This window comes from Lates calcarifer, linkage group LG1 (assembly GCF_001640805.2).
Source record: "Lates calcarifer isolate ASB-BC8 linkage group LG1, TLL_Latcal_v3, whole genome shotgun sequence".
NCBI lineage: Eukaryota > Metazoa > Chordata > Actinopteri > Centropomidae > Lates > Lates calcarifer.
In genome coordinates, this window is record NC_066833.1 from 15,355,292 (window position 1) to 15,375,154 (window position 19,863).

The 19,863-nt window shown below is 38.3% G+C and overlaps 2 protein-coding genes and 1 long non-coding RNA gene across 4 annotated transcripts; 2 read left to right on the forward strand and 1 right to left on the reverse strand.

Annotated features, from left to right (window-relative positions):
• Positions 1 to 515: 515 nt before the first annotated feature.
• On the forward strand, positions 516 to 4,842 carry ube2al (ubiquitin conjugating enzyme E2 A, like). Its single transcript, XM_018671995.2, has 6 exons — positions 516 to 703; positions 2,331 to 2,411; positions 2,522 to 2,547; positions 3,015 to 3,104; positions 3,195 to 3,283; positions 4,037 to 4,842. Exons 1-6 carry the CDS (start codon positions 660 to 662, stop codon positions 4,163 to 4,165), a joined length of 459 nt encoding a protein of 152 aa, XP_018527511.1. The 5' UTR covers positions 516 to 659; the 3' UTR covers positions 4,166 to 4,842.
• A 784-nt stretch (positions 4,843 to 5,626) lies between these two features.
• ing1 (inhibitor of growth family, member 1) lies at positions 5,627 to 9,337 on the reverse strand. 2 transcript variants are annotated; one of them, XM_018671994.2, is made up of 4 exons: positions 8,956 to 9,337; positions 7,603 to 7,782; positions 7,254 to 7,402; positions 5,627 to 6,600 (listed from the first exon to the last, which is right to left on the reverse strand). In XM_018671994.2, the coding sequence occupies exons 2-4, from the start codon at positions 7,739 to 7,741 to the stop codon at positions 5,968 to 5,970; spliced, it is 921 nt and encodes a 306-aa protein (XP_018527510.1). In that variant the 5' UTR covers positions 7,742 to 7,782; positions 8,956 to 9,337; the 3' UTR covers positions 5,627 to 5,967. The 2 variants fall into 2 exon arrangements, with proteins under 2 accessions (XP_018527510.1, XP_018527509.1); XM_018671993.2 differs by having other exon boundaries at positions 9,262 to 9,329.
• A 1,770-nt stretch (positions 9,338 to 11,107) lies between these two features.
• LOC108880466 (uncharacterized) lies at positions 11,108 to 16,513 on the forward strand. Its single transcript, XR_001960487.2, has 4 exons — positions 11,108 to 11,300; positions 13,862 to 13,923; positions 14,538 to 14,612; positions 15,952 to 16,513. It is a non-coding gene; the product is annotated as an uncharacterized LOC108880466 (long non-coding RNA).
• Positions 16,514 to 19,863: the final 3,350 nt, after the last annotated feature.

Genomic DNA, 19,863 nt, shown 5'->3' on the forward strand with positions numbered 1-19,863 from the left:
GTCAAGTCTTAAAATTTTCTCTGCTTCATGTATTGCGGTCCACTATGTTTTGGCATAAAACAATTTTATGCGGGGCTCAACATGTATGATCAAGTGCATTAATCAAAGTGTGTTTTAGCTTGTTCTGTCCAGCATACTAATGAAGCTACTCCACTCTGGCCTTACGTGTAAGAGCACAACTGTGGCAGTGTACCCTGTTAACAGTCACCTGTCACCGGGAGCGACCTTCATTACGGCGGTGCTGCACAAACACTACGTCACTGTGACCACGCCCCGTGACAGAGGACACTTTCAACGGGAACCGGGGGAGGGCGGCAAACTTTGTTAAATAAAACAACGTAGTACAAATGTATACATTACCGGTGTATAACTGCATTTATTTTCACAATAAGGTATGGCAGCAGAACCGTAAGCTAGTACTGATATTCCCACACATTATTTTTTATAGAACGTAGCACTTGACAAACCTCCCTCTCCTCCCCTGATATGGTATCGTCCAGTAAACCTAGCTGGGCAAAGCAGAGAGTCAGGATTATCGAGAGAAAGAGTCGGGCTGCCGTAACGGTGTCTAGTACCCTTTAAATACAAAATAACTTGTTCATAAAATAAGGCCCCGTTAACGTATCGGTGTTATTAGTACGTGTTTCACAAGTTAAATCATGTCAACCCCGGCCAGAAGGAGACTAATGAGAGATTTTAAACGGTGAGTCGATGCTCAGAAATTCGCCGATGATGTTGGTTAGCTATGATTTGTCAAAAACAGCTAGCAGTAGCTTAGCATACGTTAGCTTGGCTTAGGTAGTGAGTATTTATTTTTCTTATTTTACAACTATTGATTCGCCCATCCCCACTGTAAGATATAGTCTTAACGGAAACACGTTGTTATCTTGTGTTTTTGACCAACCTGAAACATCTAAGTGAGATAACGTCAAGTAGGCAGGAGCGTTTCACCCGTAGCTAGAAGCTAACAGTACTAACTAGCAGGATACTGCAATCGTTGATGGCTGTAAGCTAATTCGGAAAACTAGCTAGCATTTAAATGTCCGTGTCAAGTGACCGGTTTGCCATTTTATTCTTGGTCAAAGCCTAATCCAACGTGTCTGGTGTTAATTTAACCCCCTCTGTTTCTCTAACTTTATCGTTTTAAATATAAACGTTGCCAACAAACATTAACGTCAGCTATGTGAAATTCATACGGTCCACATTGAAGTTACCTAATCAAAGTTTTGCAGGTATCGGGCAATCAGCTATGGGCAGATTTACTCTGAAGCAAAGATTTAACAACACAAAGTGTCATCCTTAAATCACATACGAATACATTGTGTTGAACGCGAGAAAAACAACATAATACCACAGCGGAAGCCACCGTGTATGCTCGGGGATCTATTTTCAGAAGTCAGCATCAAACTGTCTTGTTTTTCAGTAACGGAACACTCTGTCCACAGAAAAGGGATTGGTTTTTATCTAACTAACTAACCACTTCGAGCAAATGCAGTCCTCCGTATCCAAATTGACATGAGTCGGGTTCATGTTTTCATTTCAGCAGCTGTAGATTCCCTATTAGCTGTGGTAATTTAAGTTCTGACAGGACTCTGACCTGCAGGGATTTGGCTTCGATATGACCTCTGGTTTGAGCCAGTATGTGGGAATGTGGAAAATTATGAAATTTAAAAGAGAGTTTTGAGTTCATAATAGGTGTCTTAGTGAGTCATTAAAACCATTCAATCACAAATCCAGAAAATCCAGAATAAAAGGGGTAGTGTGCCAATCACAATATCAGAATTATATGTGTCCTAAAGTTTTCTGGACGAGTTGAAGGTTTTTTTTTTTTGTTTGTTTGTTTTTTTGTTTAAGTCTTTTGGTTAGCTGGTATTGATATGGAGACATGTTCTGTTTTTATTACTATTTTTCAAAATAATCAAATATTCCTCCGCAAGTTTAGACTAGCACAACATGAGGGTGTCTGGAGCACACTTTGGTAGCTAACTGGTTAGTAATACCATTAATGAGCAGTGTTTCTCTAATGATAAAACATGTTACATTGCAGGTAACATGTAACAGTAAACAACAGTGTCCAATACTTATGTGGCATAGGCTTAATTGATTTACAGACACAAACACTAAATATCACCTATGTTAAATGTTTAAATGGTACAATTAAGGTGAGAAAGTAGTCTGCTTAGTTTAGCCAGAACTTAACTGTTCCTCCCATTTGCATGATAGTAGGTGCAGTTAAGATTAATTATGAAAACTGGCTGTAGCTAAATGTTTACAGTAGCCATTTAGTTATGGGATTCACCTGATTCCTTTGTCTGTTTTTTATTATGAAGGCTACAAGAGGATCCTCCAGCTGGTGTTAGTGGTGCCCCATCTGAAAACAACATCATGGTGTGGAATGCAGTCATATTTGGGTAAGACACTGATACACAGCCATGATGTAAATGGACAGTAGCAATCATGTAATTTATGTGTGAATTGTAAAATTAATGAAAAAAATCCTCTTTTTCCTCTAACCTCACAGCCCTGAAGGAACTCCCTTTGAGGATGGTAAGTAATGTAGACATGGTGTCTCTGCATCACATGTAAAACAGGTCTAACATAGTTACTTAACAACAGCCAAACCCTCTGTTTAGAATATGTTTACATAGATGCCAGTGGCCAAACAACCTACTCAGTCGTCTATTGCATATTTGTTTTTAAGTCTAATTTAGTGCATCTCATACAACTCACAATGAACATTAAATAATAGTAAACACATTTGTCAAGAGCCTCCATCCTGTATACGGCCAAACAGTTTCTTTGCCATTAAAGATCATTCTTCATTGGTTTTGCTGTAGTTGTTAAACCTGTTATATACATTTTTTTATGATAGTAGATGCAAAGGGGTTTTGTTCAGGTTAGGACAAGTCACTGTTACACAAATTTATCTTGATATATTCCTCTGTTGAACTAGACTAGGACTAGACTGGTTTAATTGCTCATGCGTCTGTTTTTGTCTTCTGTCTTTGTCACAGGTACATTTAAACTAATTGTAGAGTTCACAGAAGAATACCCCAACAAACCCCCCACAGTACGATTTGTGTCAAAGATGTTTCATCCAAATGGTAGGTGTATTGTCTTATGTTCAACCATGTTAAAGTGTTAGTGATATTTTTCAGTATTGTGTAACTGTGTGGTTTTTTTTAAATCCACAGTCTACGCAGATGGCAGTATATGTTTGGACATCCTACAGAATCGCTGGAGTCCCACCTATGATGTGTCCTCTATTCTTACATCTATCCAGGTAAGTGTCAGTATGCCTTATTTTACTTTCTTTTATTACCAAAAGTAAACAAAGGTATTGGCTAATCCTTTTTGCAGTAAAGAGACATGGACATAGACAAAAATTGTACTAAATTAGCTGTGAGAAAGGGGAAAATGTTAAATTTCATTAATATTGCAGAATACAGTGAGATTTACAACTTTAGACATGCTAGGTGTAGAGCTGCAACTAGAAATTATCTACATTCATTTGTTTATTCTTGATTAATCAACCAATCATCTGGTCTATAAAATCTAAGAAATTGGTTGAAGTTCCCATCACAATTTTCCACAGCTCACAGTGATGTCCATATGTGACTTGTTAAACAATCCACAACAGTTTTACATTTGTGAAAGATTGTAAAAACTAAGGAATTCTAGCATTTTCTCTCTAAAAAAAACCCTAATATTTAATACATCTTTAGCATTCATGTATGATTTATTAATTTGGTATTTGGTAATAATGGTATATGTTTTAAAAAAACTGCATTACTTTGCAAATAATATTCATTCACTAAGTCAGACTTTGACCAGTTTTTGGTGATTGCAAAAGTTACAAACTGACTTTTGTAATCGCCTGCTATTGCACAAATATGCCTGAAGCCGTAGTTATAGTGGATGTACTTGAAAGCAGATTATATGCATTTTTGTGGAAATGTGTGACTAACTAGGGTAATAGCTTGGTTGTTTTCCACTGACACATTCTCACCTTCAGTATTGATCTTCTTTTCGTCAGTCTCTGCTCGATGAACCAAACCCCAACAGTCCGGCCAACAGCCAGGCAGCCCAGCTTTACCAGGAGAACAAGCGGGAGTACGAGAAGCGTGTGTCTGCCATTGTAGAACAAAGCTGGAGAGACAGTTGACCTGACAATCCTGATAGCTGCTCTCTCCGTCGTAAAGCTGTGTGTGCTGCAAGTTTTAGTGGAGTACCTCTTAATTTTTGGGCCCCCCAACCTTTTTGATTTTAAGCTTTTATGCACTTTACCTTCAACTTCCTTTCATAGAATGTTTCTTTTCTTAACGGCCAGGAGGGATTTATTTTTTCTACACTGTCCCCCTTTTCCAGTCCATCAGGGGAAATGTGCTAAATCTTGCCTTGATGTTTTGTCAGTATGGACTTGTGGGCCATTACCCAAAAATTCTGGTGTGTTCTAACTTGCTGTAATAACTCCCCATGACTAATTATGTTAAATGTCTTGGAGGGTGTATCCTGTCCATGTCCTCCTCTGTTGTGCCCCTGATCTGTTAAGTTTGTTATCACACGGCAGTTTGTCTGGGCTCCAGTGTGATCACCCCACTTTTCCTTGGGAGAATGAGCAGCCTGAGCATCATGGACTATAACTAAATCAGACATCTTTACACCGTGTCTTTTGCTGTGTTGTGAACTCTGTTACATGCATGACAGTTAAAGAGTGTATTCACGTTCCTGTTCAGTACTCATGTATATAAGAAATCTGCAACTGAATTTATGTACAGATTTTGCACTGGTTGTCTCCCATGTCATTTTTTTCAGCACTTGTAAATAAAAAAGGCAAATTCATTCTTATGTGATAAGTTTTAAAAAAATAATAATAATTACTTTAGTTTTGCAAATCTGATGTAAAACTACTTTTCTTCCTTTGATAGGAGTCATTACTCACTCTTTCAGTCTGTTCCAAGAGGAACCAGCCCATGAGGTAAGCCATGGTTTTGTAATGTTTGGTGTTTTCACTTGTCGACTTGCAACAGCATCAGTAGAAACCCTCTCAAGTTTTCACTTTGGGATTTTTACTTTTTTTAATTTGTTCCATTTTGGAATTTTAGATTCATGTTTTTTTAAGTCTATCTTCTTAGGCCCATTTTTGTTTATTTTAACTGATAGTGCTGTCTGATAGTGCTTTTCAAGATCCCTGTAAATTGTCTAATTCTGACTGCTGAAACAGAAATATCAGCTTTTGCTCAACTTCAGATGTCGGAACACAGAACGAGGACTTTATATTTTGTCCATCATGTACACTGAAATGGCTCAAAGAAGATATCTCTTTGCAGCCAGTATCGATTGGGGTGAACATTCACAGCATCTACTAACGGTTTCTATCGTGTGTACTGTATTGACAAATGTGCATCTATGCTACTTTATGATAATAATCCCATAGTGCAGTGAGTCAGTGACACTTCACCTAACAGTGATGGTGCACAATACTTCTTAAGTGTCTGACATCTCAACTTACTGTTCACTATAAACTACAGTGTTTGCTATATAGGCAGTAGTGAGAGACATATTATGATATCACTTCAGATTCTGGGGATTCTTTACTTCCTCTGTCATGTTAAAGATCATAAAGTTCTTCCTTGTTTAGAAATATTTTATTTGTTAATTGAGCATATATAGTGGAGTGGGTGATGTTGCATGCATGATGAAAACATGGGGGATGTGAGTGGAGGACAGCTGGTTACAAACATGCAGGTTGTACTGTGCTGTACTGTGTCAATTACAAATAATCCCAATGGGGGAGGGAGTGATCTTGTTTCTCGGCTATGCAGCAGTTACAAAAATAACTATGTACAAGATCCCTCTCATCAACTCATTACTCTTTTTGAACACTGTTAATAGTAAATGGAAACAAAGACAAGACAGAAAATTAAATTTCTCTGCAGTAGTGTTCGTTTGGCCAGGCAGCGCGAGCTACCTGTTGTATGCCCTCTCCTTCTTGGCCCTTTCTAAGGCCTTGTCCATGGTCTTCTCATTCTCACCTCTGCACTTAGGGCAGTACCATTTTCCCTTTGGCTTATGATGGAGGCCAACACAGGAGAAATGAAACCACTCAATGGGACACTCATCGTTATCACAGCCTATCATTTCGCCATAGGACACCTGCTCACACAGGCAGTACGTTGGCTCATCTGGATCAATGGGCAGGTCTGGAGGTGACACTTCTCTCTCAGACTTTCCTTTTGACCGTTTCTTCTTCTTGGAAGATGTTTTGGCACGTTTTTCCCGCGACGCCCCCACTCCCACTTCCTCTGTGTGATCCAGACCCCCATAACTTTCCCGATTTTCTCCATTTTTCTGACGTCTTGAGCGTTTCCCTCCAGCCTTGTCTGCACCACCTGAGCCTGGGGTTACCTCATCACGCTTCTTGTCATGGTGGCCAGGTTTCCCTGGAGTGATTGTGGCTGATGATGAGGACATCAAGGATGCTGCAGTGGTGGTCATGGATGCTGCTGTAGGAACGTGGCTCTCAGGGACTTCTTGAGAGGAGAGGAGAAGTTCAGAATGCCAGTCTAACTGTCGTGTTCGGTTCTCAACCAACTCCACCTGAAACAAAGGACATCCATGTTTTATTATTAAGGTCTGTCTGCTTTCAGTTTGACATACAAGTGGATGTATTAATGTTTACAAAGTTTTCCCCTCAAATTACACTTGAACAAGAAATATTTGTTTTTTTTAAATGGACATTAGCTTTCATTTGCTTTAACGTACATTCTTCCTATCCAGTTGCATTTCAACAGTTTAGACTTTGCTGAAATCTATAGGTGGAGCAAAATTGCTAGCCAAAGCTTTACAGTGGTTCAACTCCAGTTAATGGTATTATCCAAACCATGTCTCTGGGAGTTAAAATAATGGTAAATGTTTATGTTGAAATTAATACCCAAACTGTAAACATCCCATTAGAGGAAGAGACACATCTCGTTTGAACTTTGCCATTCCAAACAAATGTCAGAGGGGAGGGTTAAATATGGTGTTATGTTTCTGGTAAGCCTTTGCTGTGTTCACTGCTGGAGACCTGCAAAGAGGTTTTCTCTGGAAATGGTTTCAGTGAAATTCAAATGTGAAAAAGTAGATTTTCTGAGTACAACTGATATAGGAAAGCTCTGCTCCACCCTCAAACAGTTACACACATTTCAGATCTGGACTCTTGCCAATGAGCAGCTCCACCGAAACAGCTGTAGGGTGTTTTTTTTTCGTACCATTTGACCAGCTATCTGGATCTTTTCATCACCAAGCTCTTGACTGCGGATCAGCGCCCTCTGAATCGATGACTGAAGCTTGCGCCTCTGAAGTGAGTCAGATTCCCGCCGATAACGTTCATAAGCGTCATCAAGCTCCTTCAGAATATCTGCCAAAGAAGAAGTTGAGGGAGAAATAAAATCAGGAGTAGGAATACTCAAATTCAACATATTCTTAAAGGGTACACACAAATGTTCTGTAAAATATGCTAGCTAAAGCAAAAACTAAACCTCTTTAGTATTTTGTATTAATCAGCGTAGAAAGACTTGTGTCTTGCACATCATTGTCCACACTGTCTGGCACTTTTACCTTGATACTTGGCATCAATTTCCTTCATGAGAGACACACTCCTCTGTAGGTCAAAAGGTAGTGATTCCACGAGGTCCAAATACTCCTCCACATAATTGACGACAACATGTCCTGGATCACCATTGGTGGGGTTCAACATTGCGAATTCGTCTTTATCACAGGACACCCAGTCACTTGCACCTGTTAACAAGAAGCCCTCATTCAAGTTTTTGTTGTTGCTGTGACAGTCAGTACTCAAGTTTACAAAAATATGTATTTTCTTGGCAACTTTAACTTCGCTCACTTGCACTGATTTATACATCACTCTGTATATCATTGCCTGTTTTAGATAAGACCCACATGAAGCGTTTTTGTCTGATTTTACTGTGTGAGTTACCTGAGATCGGTTCAGATATATATAAAGGCTGTGGTCAAATGTGAAGAGGGGAGGGGGCAACTGATCTGCAGTCAGCCATCCAGGAAACTGCTACGTGTAACAGGAGTCCACCAACAGACAGAACGCTAGTACTAACGAATAACACATCAGCCCGAGAAGAATATAAATAAATCGCAGGTGACTTCGGATGAATAACAACTTGCTTTAAGTTGTGAATTTGTGCACCTTAGCGTAATGTGAGGTCGGAGAAGACAAAGCTAAGCAGTAACGTTAGCTAGCTAGATTTCCCGGTGAACTGTAACGTTACCGAGGATGCGAGTGGATCATAAACTCGACATACTAACGTGAGAATCACCCGCAAACAAATTCACTTCTTAACTTCAATGTTTCCATCAAGAATGGACTGAATACAAGTGTGTAGCGATGGCCATGATTACCCGTGCTAATTGCGGCTAACGTACCCTGCTGGCACGTTTACGTTAACATCTAATAACGTTAACCAACTTTCTCCTCTTTGCAAGTTTGAGATTGGAAAAATTATACGCTAAGCAATACACACAGCGAAATGTGATTTTATCTGTGGCGCTTGCTGGTAACGACAGCTAAACAACTGAATAAACGATATCTTGATGTGACATACACAAAGATTAACCAACGCTAAGCGAAATCGTGTAACAGCCACTTCATCCACCGATGTAAACAATTAACCGGACACCTAAATCAATACGCTAACGTAACACAGACACATCACCCCATTTTGTATCATGGTAAATATTTTAAGGAATCATTCTGACACTTAAATGAATTTTATTTCTCTCATGTTTACTTCAAAGTAACTATTAGCAAAATTAGCCTCTGTTAGCTTTCAACGTATAGCGCCACTGCACGGACCATTCCGTTAAACACTGCAAAGCAAATACAACAAAACACACTGCACTTGTGTAATTAGTAGATAGGGGGTTCACAGATAAACTTACCTGTGTGAATTTTAGTTTTTCTGTTGCTACTCAGTTGCCGACGTTAACACTGGACACTCCGTGATGCTGCTCTTGATGCTAGCGCTAGGTTGTGTGTGGAAAGTAAGAGGTGCTAGCCTTACAGCAGCTAATGTTAGCTGGTAGCTAAAGTGCCTGAACAAATATGTTCCGCGGTGCCCATGAAACTACTGTACTATAAACGGTCATACCAACCACAGATACAAGTTGATTATTCAAATGATATTTACTGATCCTTAGCTGTAAGGATTAACTTCTATTTTTTCTGCACATCGTACTTTATATTACCATTTACAGAGTCCCCATTGCTTTGGCACTGACGGGTTTGTTCCTTCATCTCACTGACTGTGTATTGACATTACAGTCTCCAGTCTCTGGTGGTGTTATCCAACCATATGTTTCCATGTTGCAAATCAATACTGCCACCGTGTGGCCACTGATGTAATATGTTGTAGATAGCACAGTGGCCCTGAAGGTCAAAACACATTACGTATAATAACGTAAAAAAACTGAATAAAATCAATTCAGTTCAAATCAGTTTCATTTATATAAAGCCAAAACACAACAGAAGTTATCTCAAGACACACTGCAGGTGTAGACCATAATCTTTAATATTATTTTAATTGGGAGATAATTCCCACCATGGGAAAGCACTAGGTATCTATAGCAAGGAAGGGGATGACAGGAGAATGTAGCATGATACAGATTCCATGTAAAAAAAAAAAAATTAAATGCAACTGTAGCAGTAATACTAGAAGCAGCACTAATAATTACTAAATATTACACCAGGTGTTGAGTGGGGTTGTAGGCTTGTCATCACAGATCAGACCTGCAGAAGGTGACAGAATAAAGGAATGAGACAAAGGAGCACAAAGGGAAGATTTTGAATTAGTAACCTGTATTTATGGGACACAAATCCAGAGAGAGAGAGAAGCTCAGTGTGTCATGGCCAATCCTCCAGCAGTGAAGCCCTGTAGCAGTATAACTAAGGGATGGTTCAAGCAAACCTGAGCCAGCCCTAACTATAACCTGTATTAAAAAGGAAAGTTTTAAGCCTACTCTTAAAGGTGCAGAGGGTGTCTGCCTCCTGGACCCAAACTGGGAGAAGGTTCCACGGTAGAAGTGCCTGATAGCTGAAGGCTCTGCCTCCCATTCTCAGTAAACCAGTATTCTGGGAGCACAATTTTTTAGTGGGATTGTAGGGGATGTAGAGAAGCTAACATGGGAGAAATATGGTCTCTTTTTCTACTTCCTATCAGTAATCGGGCTGCAGCATTTTGGCTCAATCAAAGTCTTTAGCGACTTGTTGGGGCAGCCTGATAATAATGAATTACAGTAGTCCAGCCTGGAAGTAACAAATGCATGGACTAGTTTTTCTGCATCCTCTTGAGACAGAAAATGTCTGATTTTGGCAATATTGTGCAGGTGAAAGAAGGCTGTCCTAGAAGTTGTCGTGACTGAGCAACAGCGTTTGATTTTTACCATCAGTTCTGGCAATTCATCAACTATATCGATCTCATTGTGGAAAACCTGCACAGCTATTCTGTACTTTTTATTTAAAAATATGACTGTTCCCCTCAACATGTCAGACTGTTGTAAACCTATATATATATATATATATATATACACTGTTTACTCAGTCAAAGATATGTTGTTCTAAACATTTCAGTATGAAGATGAAAAATAAAAGTGTGTATGGGAGAAAACTTACACATGAAAAGACACAACTCTGGGGAAGTGTTTCATTAAGACCCACATACCTGAGAATACAACAAAACATGGGCCACTGTAATACCAGGAGAGCTAAAAGAGGTGAAATATGAAGGATAAAAAATATGACCTATGACAGTATTACTTCTACAATAACAAACTCCTAACTAAACTGATGAACAGCTTCTATTTGTAAATTAAAACTATAGTGTTGGTGCAAAGATGTAAATCGTGAGCTGTCAGAAGGAGGAGATCAAATAACTTTGGAAGAGAAAACCACAGGAGATAACTGATCTGACGTGCTTAGAATAAATACATACTACACGTCATGATGTCAGTGAAGATTTGAGCCAATCAGGGCAAAGCTCTGTCGTCACAGAGGTGGTTCACAGTCACCTCTGCCTCGTCATTGGCCATGACGAGGTGCGCCCCTCCCACCTCCTGGGAGCGCAGGAATGCGGAACAGATTTAAACCAAGTTTGAACCATTGCTTCTGTTTGCTCGTAGTGTAAGGAAACGTCTTTACCGAAGAGGTCTGGATGCTAAAACAAACCCTGGATCAGCGTTTTTGTCGAACACGAGTGAGACTGGACGCTGAACACACCTACGGCGCGAAGGTAACGCAAACAGTTAGCGGCTAGCGTTAGCATTAGCATTACCTTGAAATTATATCGTTTAATTGCATTTTCAGGCGTTTATATCGCGTGGGTAAGAGTGTGTTTGTGTTTTTGTAACTGAGGCGTCCCTGACATTGAGTTGTGGACTCTTGGTAATCTGTGTAAATCCATGTTTGTGCTTGTTTTTACTTTACCACACTTTGTGTATCTTTGTTATTTTCTGTTCCATCTCGGCCATTTTAACTCAATTTGTGGTGGTTTATCGTGTCGTTATCGCCGGTTTGTGGCTAATTTTGTTATAATTGAAAATTTGATCTATTGCATCTCGATGTGGCTATACCTGGGTGTTAACTTTAGCATTAGTGGCGAGCATTAGCGCCCAGCGTTAGCATTAGTCTTATGGTATAGTTATGTGGAGTTATTTGGGGTGTTTCCTTTTTGTCGTTGTTTTTATTTGTTTGGGCTAAAGTGTGTTTGTGTTTCTGTGTCTAAAGCGTCCCTGTTGTCTGTTTACAACTCTTGTTTGCGTCTCTTTACAGTTACTCTGCAAACATTTTACTACTTTTTTTTTAAATATAATTTTCTGCTCCATCTTGGTCATTTTAAGTCAGTTTATGGCGGATTATCATGTCAATGTGATTATTTTGAGTCTATTTGCGGTGGTATTGCATCATTTTGCGTTTCTAGCTGGCTGTTTTATATCTACTTATGGTCAGCTTCTTTGTGGTTGTTTTGCATGTCTTTGTAGTTTTGTTTCTATTCCAGGAACATTTAACATTTCTTTGAGGCCATTTTGTGTTTCATTGTGGCAGTGAATCAGTCATCAGTTTTTTTTGTCTCTTTGTCGTTTTTGTGTGTCTTTGCAGCTTTGTGGTAGTAATATGTCCAAAGACATCCATTAATCCCCTGTTGTGTATATTATTGAATAGAAATTTGTTTGTGGTTACTTGAGACCTTATTGAACATTCAATCTTGAAAACGAGATTTTAATCCCTAAGAGTAGTTCATGGTGTATGAGCTGAGATTACTGTTAGACATCAATATTCAAGGATTCAAGGATTCAAGGAGCTTTATTGTCATTCCAACACATATGAACATGAGGTGAAACGAAATAGGATACTCTGGTCCTGGTGCAAGCCAATTACAGAATAAATAACTAATTAAGTATAAAACAGAATATGTAAATATAAGTAATATAAATATAGAAAAAGGAAAATAAAATGAAATGACATGACACAACAACAATATCCAAAGTACCTTTACCACTGAGGTAGTGTGCAAAAAGTTAAAGTGACAAAACAGCATGTGCAGATATGTTTGTCTGTGGGTGTCAGGGGGGCAGGGGCTACAGGAGTCCACCAGAATTCAGCAGTCTCACTCAGTCTGGTGGTCCTGCTCTTAATGCTCCGTAGCCTCCTGCCCGAGGGAGGGGAGAGGGGAAAAAAGAGCATGTGCGGGGTGAGTGGGGTCCTTCAGGATGCAGGCGGCCCGTTTCCTGCATCTGGTGGTGTAGATATCTGTGGTGGTGGATAGGTTGCGTCCCACAGTCCTCTGTGCAGCTTTCACCACCCTCTGCAGAGCTTTCTTCTCTGCCGCCGAGCAGCTGCCGTGCCACACGATGATGCAGGAGGACAGGACGCTCTCCACTACACATCTGTAGAAGGAGGTCAGGACTGAGCTCCCCAGTCTGGCGTGCCTCAGCCTCCTAAGGAAGTAGAGGCGCTGATGTGCCTTCCTAATCAGACAGGAAGTGTTGGTGCTCCAGGTGAGGTTGTCAGAGGTGTGTACGCCCAGGTACCTGAAGCTGGAGACCACTTCCACCGCAGTCCCTCCGATGTGCAGGGCAGGAGGGAGGTGTCTGCCCCTCCTGAAGTCCATGATCATCTCCTTGGTCTTCTTCACATTGATACAGAGGTTGTTATCGCCGCACCAACCCTCCAGCTGTTCCACCTCCTGCCTGTAGTTGGACTCATCGTTGTTGGTAATGCGTCCAACCACAGCTGTGTCATCCGCGTCTCTCCGTGTCTCGCTGAGCAGTCGTGTGTGAGCAGGTTGAATAGGAGGGGGCTCAGCACACAGCCCTGGGGGGAGCCGGTGCTGAGGGTGATGGGGGAGGAGGAGACGCTGTGGATCCTCACAGACTGCGGCCTGTCTGTTGGGAAGTCTAAGACCCAGTTGCACAGGGTGGAGCTCAGTCCAAGTGTGTTTAGTTTCTGGATTAAAAGTTAAGTGGTTGAGGGTTGTGTGGACCACAGAGGAGATGGCGTCCTCTGTGGATCGGTTTTTCCTATAAGCATACTGGTGCGGGTCCACAGTGACGTCGATGGAGTCTTTAATGCGGGTCATGAAAACCATTTTAAAAGTGCTTCTCTCTCCGAGATCAATAAAGTCATCTTCTAGTAACATAATTAATTTATTCACCTCAAAACTCATAGTGTGATTGCCAGGGTTTTAGTGTTTAGTTTCCAGTGTTGTATTCTTCTACACTATTTAAGTTTTGGAGGTGAACTATTTTTTATTAATGAGGATATTTGTTTTGTGTTGTACTTGTGTTTTCCTAGGTTTACTGGTTCAGCTGCTAGTCTGGACAGAAATACCACCTCTCACCCGACAAACCAAACAGGTATGTGTCCTAAAGATTTACCCAGTCTGGAAAAATGTGTTGATTAGCTGAATTATTAAAGTCAGACACAGTGTTATTGTTAAAATCCTTGATATTTAATGCATTTAGTATTGCATATAATAAAAACTCAGTCAGTAAATTTCCAGAAGATAGTACTAGTTATAATAATTTTTAAAAACTCAAAAATAGTTGTCAGTTAATTTTCTGCCTGTGGACTTACGCATATATAAAAACACCACAAGTTTGCCTGCTTTCAAAAATGTACTTAAGTGAAAGTTTTTATAGTGCAGATCAAAGTAATACACATGATTCATCCTGTGATTTATTTGACTGACAACTCCTATAGAAATTTAAGATTTAAGATAGTCATTTTACTTCATTGTTCCCAAATATTTATTGTTATTGATTCCTAAAGATGTGATGCTTTTTCTTGCTTTTTCTTATGTGACAGTAAACAGTCCATTTTCTGAGACACTCCTCTAACATTTGGAAAATGTTCTGGTTCAGCTGTAATGTTGAATATTTATGTGTGTTTTAGGGTTAAATTATTGATGAGGAGGAGGTAGTAGTGTATTGATCATTTTACTGTATATATTTCTCTCTATTTCCTCCAGGTGTCACCTCTTCTTCCATGATCAGAGTCTTCATACAATGAAGTTATTCTTTGAGACCAGGACTGAGGCCTTCAGGTAATTCACAAACAGCTTTACTTCAACTGTCTAACACAGAGCACTGACATTCGGGTATACATCTTAAGTACTTGATTTGAAGTCTGAATAGATTGATTTATCACAAACATGTACAATTCTAAGAAAATTAAGAATTTCAACATCAGCTTCATCATCTTTTTCCCTCTTTCTTTGGCTGTGTTCGAAATTGCATACTAACGTACTGCCTACTACATACTCAAACAGTATATACTGTATACTGCCTACTAAATGAGCGTTTAAGTAGGTGGCCGTTCACACTGAAGAATACTACCAGTATCCCAGAATGCATTTCACTCCACCGGCGGCAACAGCAACAACTGGCGGCGATTTAAAGCAAATATTTTTCACGTTTATTGATTGTTTCTCTGTCCTTTTAATACATTGGTTATTTTTTTAGGCGACAATATTGCCATATAGATTTATAATTTGTGTTCAGTTTGTGTTCTAAACTCCTGTTTATAAATCTGCTCCGAAGTTTTCGGAGATCTGGGGAGAGCCGCTGGCCGGCCTGCCTTGTTTACCGCCGTTATCCTGGGTCCGAGGCTTCAGTTATGCCTCTTTCCAGCCACCTGCTGTCACTCACAGCAGGGAGACGACAGAGGCGATCAGCTCGTCGCCTGCGGTACATTATCCAGATGTACATCAATTCTGGATTTCCCTCAGAAGTATTAACACACAATCAAGTTTCAGTCAGATTGCTAGCTCCCAGTAAATTAATGTGATGTGAACTGCTAAGACTGGGGGAAACTAAGAAAAAAGAAAGAAAAGAAAAAGGTCTCTTTCATTAAAATCAGTTATTATTATTACTATTATTATTATAATTCTTATATATTGCTTATAAGAAGGTCCGTCATTGTATGCCGTCTGACGGAACGCAATGCATTGTGGGGCGGTTGAGTATGTCGAGTAAGCTCACGGTGCATACTCTGAAATTCTTGCTGATTTAGTATACATCCGGGCATTTCTCGCGTTCACAAAATTCGCACACTATGCAGTGTGAACACACTACATACTAACTTTGACGTCAGACTTAGTATGAATAGTACGTTAGTATGTGATTTCGAACACAGCCTTTGTCTCTATCCCTTTCCCTCTCTCTCTCCCTCTCTCACTTTCTAAATCATAAAAATGTGAGGAACTTATTCAGTTCAGTGTCACACTAGAAACACTGTCAAAAAATGTCATAGTATAATGAGGCATAAAATGTTTTGTTAAATGTTCTGGTTCAGCAGTTTAACCATGTGTTTTCATGGTTAAACTGTTGATGAGGAGTGTATTGATCATTTTCCTTTGTGTGTTTATCTTTGATTTCTTCCAGGTGTCAGTACTTCATCCACATTGTCCATAATCTCATTGTCTACAATCACAGAGATAGTCCACCATTGCAGAGATGTTGTTCACGGTCACAGAGAGTCTTCATACAATGAAGAAGTTTTTTGAGACCAGGACCAAGGCCTCCAGGTACTTTACAAAGAGCATTACATCAGCTGTCCAACACAGAACACTGACATTAAATTGTTTATGTTCAGTACAAGTGCAGCATTTTTTTGACTGGTTTTGACACCCTATGTGCTATGACATTTATTGACCATTTTTGCCCCCTTACTATACTATGACATTTTATGACATTTTTTGACCTACACAGTGTTTGTGGGTTAAGTTAGATTTTGTGTTTGTCATTTCATTTTGGTATTTTGTTTTTTTCAATATCAGTACTTAAATCCAATATATTACTTTGTACATTGTCCTGTATATACTATTCATATTGTTTATAATATTTATATTGTTATGTATATTATTTTGTATCTTTTCTCGTTTATGTATCTATTTTAGCTGCTGCAACACTGAATTTACTCAAATAAATACTTCTGAACACTGAATATTTTGCCAGTTTGTTTAATATTGTGTGATATTGAACATTTTTAGCCAGAGGCCACTTAAAGTCAGAGGTTAAGATTAGGGTTACGGCTTTTAGCCAGATATTAGGTTAGGTTGCATCTTTTAGCAACTTGTAGCCAGAGGTTTAGGGTTAGGTTTACAGTTTTTCAGCCACTTCTAGCTGGAGGTTAGGGTTATGACTTTTAACCAGAGGTTAGGGGTAGGGTTAGGTTAGGTTTTTTTTCAGCTTCAATTATACATTTTAATTATTTTAAGTAGAGAATAGTAGGCATTTCTGCATTACAAAATCATATTTGTGATATTAATTCAAAAATAGAGAAACTCAACTCAAATGTTCAGCTACAAAACTTTATTGATTCTGTTCTAGATACATAACACACCGTAGCAAATATGACAGATGTTTGACCACATTAAAATGTAGTGATGAGCACAGACGATGACAAGCATATTGGAGTCTAATACATCTCCAAACGTCTTAAAAAACACTTGTTGTCTTCAAATGATGCACTCTTGTCCTTCTCCTCCTGCAAAAAACAACATGAAATTTTTGGACCATTTTTGGCCATCATATACTATGACCTTTTTTTTTTTATTTTTTTTGACCCCTTTCTATACTATGACTTTTTTTTGACAATTTTTGATACCATACTATACTATGACATTTTTTGGTGATTTTGGATCCCATTTTTGACCATTTTTGAACCCATACTATACTATAACATTTTTTGACCATTTCTGATGCCATACTATACTATGACATTTTTTGGTGATTTTTGACCCTTTACTGTACTATGACATTTTTTGGTGATTTTTGACCCCTTACTATACTATGACATTTTTTGACCATTTCGCATGCCATACTTCGCATGCCATACTATACTATGACATTTTTTGACCATTTTTGACCCCTTACTCTACTATGACATTTTTTGACCATTTCTGATGCCATACTATACTATACTATACATTTTTTGACCATTTTTGACCCCATACTATACTATGACATTTTTTGACCATTTTTGACCCTTACTCTACTATGACATTTTTTGACCATTTCTGATGCCATACTATACTATAACATTTTTTGACCATTTTTGACCCCATACTATACTATGACATTTTTTGACCATTTTTGACCCCATACTATACTATGACATTTTTTGGTGATTTTTGACCCCTTATGATACTATGACATTTTTTGGTGATTTTTGGACCGCTTACTATACTATGACATTTTTTGGTGATTTTTGACCCTTTACTATACTATGACATTTTTTGACCATTTTGGACCCCTTACTATACTATGACATTTTTTGACCATTTTTGATGCCCTTACTATACTATGACATTTTTTGACCATTTCTGATGCCCATACTATACTATGACATTTTTTGGTGATTTTTGACCCTTTACTATACTATGACATTTTTTGGTGATTTTTGACCCCTTACTATACTATGACATTTTTTGGTGATTTTTGACCCCATACTATACTATGACATTTTTTGGTGATTTTTGACCCCTTACTATACTATGACATTTTTTGACCATTTCTGATGCATACTATACTATGACATTTTTTGACGCATTTTTGACCCCATACTATACTATGACATTTTTTGACCATTTTTGACGCCGTACTATACTATGACATTTTTTGACCATTTCTTGATGCCATACTATATCTATGACATTTTTTGGTGATTTTTGACCCCTTACTCTACTATGACATTTTTTGACCATTTTTGACCCCATACTATACTATGACATTTTTTGGTGATTTTTGACCCCTTACTGATACTATGACATTTTTTGGTGATTTTTGACCCCTTACTATACTATGACATTTTTTTGATTTTTGACCATACTATACTATGACATTTTTTGGTGATTTTTGACCCCTTACTATACTATGACATTTTTTTGACCATTTTTGACCACATACTATACTATGACATTTTTTGGTGATTTTTGACCCCTTACTATACTATGACATTTTTTGACCATTTCGGATGCCATACTATACTATGACATTTTTTGACCATTTTTGACCCCTTACTCTACTATGACATTTTTTGACCATTTCTGATGCCATACTATACTATAACATTTTTTGACCATTTTTGACCCCATACTATACTATGACATTTTTTGGTGATTTTTGACCCCTTACTATACTATGACATTTTTTGACCATTTTTGACCCCTTACTATACTATGACATTTTTTGACCATTTCTAATGCCATACTATACTATAACATTTTTTGACCCCTTACTATACTATGACATTTTTTGGTGATTTTGGACCCCATACTATACTATAACATTTTTTGACCATTTTTGACGCCGTACTATACTATGACATTTTTTGACCATTTCTGATGCCATACTATACTTATGACATTTTTTGGTGATTTTTGACCCCTTACTCCACTATGACATTTTTTGACCAGTTTTTGACGCCGTACTATACTATGACATTTCTAGGCATTTCTGCATTACAAAATCATATTTGTGATATTAATTCAAAAATAGAGAAACTCAACTCAAATGTTCAGCTACAAAACTTTATTGATTCTGTTCTAGATACATAACACACCGTAGCAAATATGACAGATGTTTGACCACATTAAAATGTAGTGATGAGCACAGACGATGACAAGCATATTGAAGTCTAATACATCTCCAAACGTCTTAAAAAACACTTGTTGTCTTCAAATGATGCACTCTTGTCCTTCTCCTCCTGCAAAAAACAACATGAAATTTTTGGACCATTTTTGGCCATCATATACTATGACCTTTTTTTTATTTTTTTTGACCCCTTTCTATACTATGACTTTTTTTATGACATTTTTTTGACCATTTTTGATGACCATACTATACTATGACATTTTTTGACCATTTCTGATGCCATACTATACTATGACATTTTTGACCCTATACTATACTATGACATTTTTTGGTGATTTTTGACCCCATACTATACTATGACATTTTTTGACCATTTTTGACCCTTACTATACTATGACATTTTTTGACCATTTCTGATGCCATACTATACTATGACATTTTTTTGACCATTTTTGACCCCTTACTATACTATGACATTTTTTGACCATTTCTGATGCCATACTATACTATGACATTTTTTGACCATTTTTGACCCCTTACTATACTATGACATTTTTTGACCATTTCTGATGCCATACTATACTATGACATTTTTTGACCATTTTTGACCCTTACTATACTATGACATTTTTTGACATTTCTGATGCCCATACTATACTATAACATTTTTTTGACCATTTTTGACCCTTACTATACTAT